General features: G+C 53.2%; 1 protein-coding gene across 1 annotated transcript; it reads right to left on the bottom strand.

Moving 5' to 3' along the window:
* Nucleotides 1-938: 938 nt before the first annotated feature.
* Nucleotides 939-5,428, bottom strand: AYO21_05876 (hypothetical protein; the record flags this gene model as incomplete). The annotated part of the gene is made up of 11 exons (XM_022655843.1): nucleotides 939-956; nucleotides 1,011-1,983; nucleotides 2,054-2,583; nucleotides 2,658-2,830; nucleotides 2,900-3,461; nucleotides 3,517-4,171; nucleotides 4,220-4,827; nucleotides 4,886-4,940; nucleotides 4,994-5,109; nucleotides 5,158-5,235; nucleotides 5,288-5,428. The coding sequence occupies 11 exons, from the start codon at nucleotides 5,426-5,428 to the stop codon at nucleotides 939-941; spliced, it is 3,909 nt and encodes a 1,302-aa protein (XP_022511763.1).
* Between the last annotated feature and the right edge of the window lie 736 nt (nucleotides 5,429-6,164).

The following is a 6,164-nucleotide window of genomic DNA, read 5'->3' as shown; positions in this document are numbered from 1 at the left end:
CGGTCGATCGATTCCCTACCTCTCCGGTTTTCTATTCTACGACCCAAAGTACCTGATGGTACCATCCAAGGACAGGTGGGAGGTGGGAGGTGGGAGACCAGAAGGCTAGAAGGCTAGAAGGTACTGTAGACGAATAGACCAGTCCCAACCCCACACACAGACAACCCAACAGGTACAGGCACACATAGGTTAGGTACCTCGCCGCGTAACTTCTGCGGAGTAACACCTGGTACGAGGTACCTCGTACATAACTCCGTACCCCGCCGTCCGTGCCGTACCCATTCACCAGTATCCCGTGGGACCCGTACCCCTGCCCCGTGTCCACCAACACCAGTATCAGTACCAGTACCAGCGAGGAACCAGTGGGTGGGGACAGAGGTCCTATACTCGGTACTCCCAAGTAGATAATAGGTAGGCAGGGTCGTTGGTGTCAAATTGAAACGAAAAGGAGGAGAATGTACGATGTATGTATGCACAGAGTACAAAGCAGGCACCTAGGATAAAATCCCCACCGCTTTCAAGTATGTGGGAGGAAATATATATTTGACCTTGTGTCGTTTGTCATTTGTCATTTGTCGTTTAGTCGTTAGTCGTTGGCATTGGGATTTGGGATTTAGTATTTGGTACGGACTGAGTGAGTGGTCATTTATATATCTGTACAGGTAATGGGTACAGCGCACCAACAGCACCAAGCACGACTGGGTGCACATTCGCCCAACCACGTCATGAGGCTGTCCGGCAACCAGAAAAGGGACGGATGGGTGTGTGTATATATATAGGTATATCCCAAGGGCAAGAGAAACAAAACCCCGCTCTGCCCATGTCCCCTTTCCGTGCCTGCCAGGTTCTTCATCGTCTCCTCCCCTTTTTTTTACGGTCATCGATCGAGAGCTTGTTCCTGGCACTGGCAATAACACGGGGACAGTGTCCCCATCTCGTTAGCGAACCATAAACCTCTTACAAAAAGAACACAGTGTTGGGAGAAAAAAAATAAGACAGAGAAAACTTACCATCTGCCAGTACGCGCCCCGCCGGCTCAACAGTTCCTTGTGCGTCCCGCGTTCCAAGATCCTCGAGCCCCGGCCGGCCTCGCTCTCGCCAAACACAAAAATCACATCGGCCTTTTGTACCGTCGCCAGACGGTGTGCCACTGCGATGACAGTCATGCTGCGCTGTCCCACCAGCCGCTCGATCGCGCCCTGCACGAGCTTCTCCGACTGCGAGTCGAGGCTGGACGTGGCTTCGTCGAGGAGCAACAGCGACGGCTTGCGCAGCAGCGCACGTGCCAGACACAGCCGCTGCTTCTGCCCGCCGCTCAGCGACGTCTGCGTGTTGATCCCCAGCGGCGTGCCGAAGCCGTCGGGCAGCGAGATGATGAAGTCGTAGATCTCGGCGTCCTTGCAGGCCCGCACGATGTCTTCTTCCGCGACCTCTTCGCCCTCGAGGCCCAGCACCAGGTTCTCGCGGATCGTGCCGTCAAAGAGCTTAGGTTCTTGCGCCACCAGCGACAGCGCGCGGCGGTACGACACCATCTCAATGTCTCTGAGGTTGCGGTCGTTGAAGGTGATGGTGCCCGAGACGGGCTCGTAAAATCGCTCCAGCAGCGAGATCACTGTGGTCTTACCACAACCTGATGGACCCACAAAGGCCACGAACTGCCCGCTCTCGATCGACAGATTGAGGTTGCGGTAGATGGGGGTTTCCCGGGTAGGATACTTGAAGCCGACGTCCTTGAACTCGACGTTGGCCCCTGTCCTCTTTTCGCTTGGTGGCAACGGCGTCCCCACGCCATACATTTTGGTATCTTCGTCCCCAATGTATCGAGATCCCAGAATACGGTTGGCTGCCCCGGTGGCTTTCGCAACGTTGGGCGAGATACTCAAGAACTGGCCAGTGCCTTGTGCGCCTTGCACGATTGCCGAGTAGATGAGGAAGAACTGGATGATGTTGTATTCACGCGAAGCCAAAAGTTGTCCGCCGTACCTAGAAAGAAAAGGATCTTTGTCAGCCAATCCGTCTCTTTGTAGAACAAACGTAAGAAAATAAGTCTCACCAGAAAGTCAGGGCCATGGCACAGAGCTCGATACTGTCCGACAGGGCAAAGACAATACAGCCATGGGTCGCTCGGCGAGTCGCGTCTCGAATCTGCTCCTGCAGCAGATCAGAGTATTTGTTGAGGATCGAGTCTTCCATGGTCAACGAGGTAACGGTCCGAAAGGCGCCGACCGCTTCCGTCGCAAATTGCGAGCTGTGCGCAAAGACTTTTGCGTTCCACTCCTCGAACTGGACCTCGTATTTGACCCGGATAAAGGCGGCGACTATGACGACGGGCATGGCCGAGAAGAACGTCACCAAGGTCAACTTCCAGCCAAAGTAGAAGGAGATAATGATACAGCCGGCCATGTTGAAGAAGGACACCAAGGGGAAAGCGCCGTTGAGGCCGAACACTTCGGCGAGGAGCTTGAAGTCGGTGGCCAGACGGGCCATGAGTGATCCCGAGGCGTTGCCTTCAGCGTCGAAGTACGAGACAGGATTCCGGAGGAGATTTGCAAAGTGTTCGCGCCGATAGACGGACGATACAAGCTGCGTTGGTTCGTTAGCATCCCAGCAAGCCATGAACTCTCTTTATGCACAAGTTGAACAACCCCCTGACTTACCACGGAGATATGGCTGGAAAAAAACCCAAGGGTGGCATAGGCCACTAGCATTCCTAAAGCGAGGATGAAGAACATCAAGGACCAAAAGTCGCCTCTGTCCTTCAACTTTTGGCCCGTAAAGGTAAAGACCTCCATCAGCTGGGCGAAGATCCAGCTTTGAAGTGAGAAGGCCGCTGTTTCATGTTCGTTAGTCTCTGCCTGCCCCTAGCATCCGTGTGTCAATGGAATAGCTCGAAACTTACAGCCTGCCCCCATGGCTGAAATCACAACCAAAACATAAATACCCCAGTATTTCTGCTGCTCGTACAATATTCGGCCGACGGACATGACGAAGCCCCTGTTTTTGTAGCCCGCAGTGCTCTCTCCCTGCGGCTTGGCCGAGGCAGCCGTGTCCTTTCTCTCAAGCTGTTCTATTTCGGACGCCTCAATGGCATCGTTTGTCGGAGGGGCTGTCTCGGCCTCGAGCTGTTGTGCGTGCACGAGACCCGCGTAGATTCCGTCGGGGATCGCGACGAGGTCGTGGTGTGTACCCTCCTCCATCTTCCGTCCGTCGCGCATGACGATGATGTTGTCGGCCTTGCGGATAGTGGAGAGGCGGTGAGCAATCACGATCGTCGTCCGGTTCTTGGACACCTGGTCCAGGGCTTTCTGCACGATCCGCTCGCCGCGCACGTCGATCGAACTCGTGGCCTCGTCCAGGATCAAGATCGCAGGCTCACGGATGATGCTGCGGGCGATGGCAAGGCGCTGCCGTTGTCCGCCACTCAACTTGATACCGCTCTCCCCGACTCGTGTTTGATAGCCCTACCCCCTACGTCAGTATTGTGGCCAACAAGCATAGTGGTAAAAAATCACTCACGTCAGGGAGTTGACGGATGAATTCGTCCGCAAAGGCTTCTTGACAGGCCTTCTCGACTCTCTTCTGCTTGGCTGCATCGTCATCCTTCTCCCACGCCGTCCCATTCAGCCCGCACGCAACGTTCTTGAAGACGGTGTCGTTGAACAAGAACGGTTCTTGTTGGACCAGGCCAATCTGTGATCTCCACCACTTCAGACTGGTGCCCTTGATATCTTGGCCACCAATCGAGATCAGGCCCTCGTTTTTGGGCGGTCGCTCCTCGTCCTTCTCCGTCGTCTCGGCGGCAGGTGTGGCTTCGTTCTTTTCAAGATCATCTCCATCCAGCTCATACCAACGTTCCAGCAAAGCCACGATAGTGCTCTTTCCCGATCCTGAAGGGCCTACTAAAGCAGTTGTCTTGCCCTTCCTAAAGAGAGCATTGAACCCTTTCAAGACCTGGACTTTGGGACGACTGGGATAGGCAAAGTTGACGTTGTCGAATTCGATGTCGTTGTGTGCCGACACGTCGGGTTCAGCAACACCCTCATACGAGACTCTGGGAGCATCAATCATGGAGAAGAACTCAGTCGAGGAGCCGATCGCCTTCGTGATCGCCATGATGGGCGTGGCTAGGACTCCCAACAGAGCCATTACGATCATGACCGAAAAGAACACCCTGTTAGTTTATTTAGCAGCGGCTGAATGTGATGGCAGGAGGACATACGTGACGACAGTGCCAATGTTGTCAATATGGCCTTCCCGAAATTGCTTGAGTCCGAACCAGAAGGAGAGCGCAAAGCTCGCGTACATGGCGAAAAAGCCAGGGGCTACCTGAAGGCCAAACAGCGGTGACGTGGCGAGCCCGCACCTTTGCGACTCGTCGACGGCTGCATCGTATCTCTTGGTCAGGGTCTTTTCTGCGCCCAGCGCGAAAACGGCGCGAATGGAACTAAAGACTTCCCCGGCTATTGAAGCAGCTTTTGCATCCGCCTTTTCGACCTCGGCCACTTTCTTGATCAAGAAAGGGGTTGTAATGCTGTAGACGATGACGACGAAGACCATGGAGGAGCTTGCGACGAGCGTGAGAAGTGGCGAGTATCGAAAAGCAATGGCATAGGCTGCAATAATCAGAGCCACAGCCATGAACAGTGAGTGGAGTTTATCCGAGATACTGACTTGGATGACATTGGACGAAGCTGTGATGGTGTTGGCGACGGTGCCGGCCGAGACTTCATCGAGCTTCTTGATGGGCTGGGAGAAGAGCGACTGGAGGTAGGAAAGTCGCAGTCTGGCAGAGATACGTAGGCCGGTGATGCGGAAACAGAACTGCGACTGTCAGTAACGGGGCATCGACACCAGCATACAGAAGTGGTCTCTTCAGAGGGCTCACCGTCGAGATATACGTCAACACAAACCTGCCAATGAACAAATAGACAAGGTATAGACTGCCATGATCAGCATATGCATCTTTTGGAGGTAACCAGCCCTCAAAACGTACGAGTTCTTGTTGATGGCTGATTTGAATTGACCCTCGGTCACCGTCGAATTCGGTAAGAAATAGCCATTGAAATCTTTGACTAGATCTCCAAAGACGATGTTCATGAGCGGAAGTGCCTGGCAATGCATCAGACCTGGAATGCGAAGATGATCAAGACCACTTACCGTGCCGGACCCAACGGCACATAGACAACTGATACACAGCGCAACTCCATCTCTTCTCGTGCGGAAAGACAGTATTCGCTAAGCAGCGTCAGTAGACTCTTGCAAACCTAGAAAACCAGCGACGACACACCCAGTAGTTCGAGAAAGGAGGTCGCTCCGTCTTTTCAGGCTTCTTTTCGTCCGTCTTGACCGTGATGGCAGTGTCTTCGGCAACCAGCGTACTGGCGACTTTGGTATCGGCGACAGGCGCCTGCTCGTCTATGGTGCTCATTGTCAATATCGCAATGTGTTAGATTCAAGTCCTCCTTATTCGGCCGGCGTCAAAGTCCTTTTTAACTGTTCCAGTTCGACATGATAATGGCAACTAACAGTAAGGATAGGAGTAAGGTCCTCTCAACCCCACAATCAAAGCTTACTCGTACAGAGGAGCCATGGCAATTTCGTTGGTTCAAAACACAGGACGAGGGGTGTGAGGACGTCTACCCATGTGTGTTGGTACAGGGATGAGTTTGGTTGACCCAGTAGGAAAGCCGTGGTTTGCAAGTGTCTGTTCGGTACAGAGTCTGCCTCGAATCTGCCTCGAATCTGCCTCGAACTCGGAACAGTCTGTCTCGAGGTGTCTTTTCTCCACCTGGGAATCTCAGTCAGTGGTTATTAAACATGTTGTCAGAGGGAAGAGAAGACTTCATTCATGGTGGGGAGAAGAATAGGAGAGGATGATATGGCAAGATGTTGCCTGGCTGCCCAGAAAAGTACAAGTGAGAGAGGATCGTGACTCGTCCGCATGCGCATTAGATGCGGGTCGGGCTTGGGATTCGTGGGTTTCGACGAATACGATCACGAATACGAACCATTAATGCCAAAAAGCATAAATTCATCTCGGTTAGAGGGCCGCTCATCGACCCGTTGGAAGTTCACAATAGGCGAATATTCAAGGACTAAAAAGTTATGTGGCCAAGAGCCAGGGATTCGAGGAACAAGTCTACAAAGTCGGTATAACCATAACA

This window comes from Fonsecaea monophora (genome assembly GCF_001642475.1).
Source record: "Fonsecaea monophora strain CBS 269.37 chromosome Unknown Scaff39, whole genome shotgun sequence".
Classification (NCBI taxonomy): Eukaryota; Fungi; Ascomycota; class Eurotiomycetes; order Chaetothyriales; family Herpotrichiellaceae; genus Fonsecaea; species Fonsecaea monophora.
This window is presented reverse-complemented; position numbering and strand designations above follow the sequence as displayed.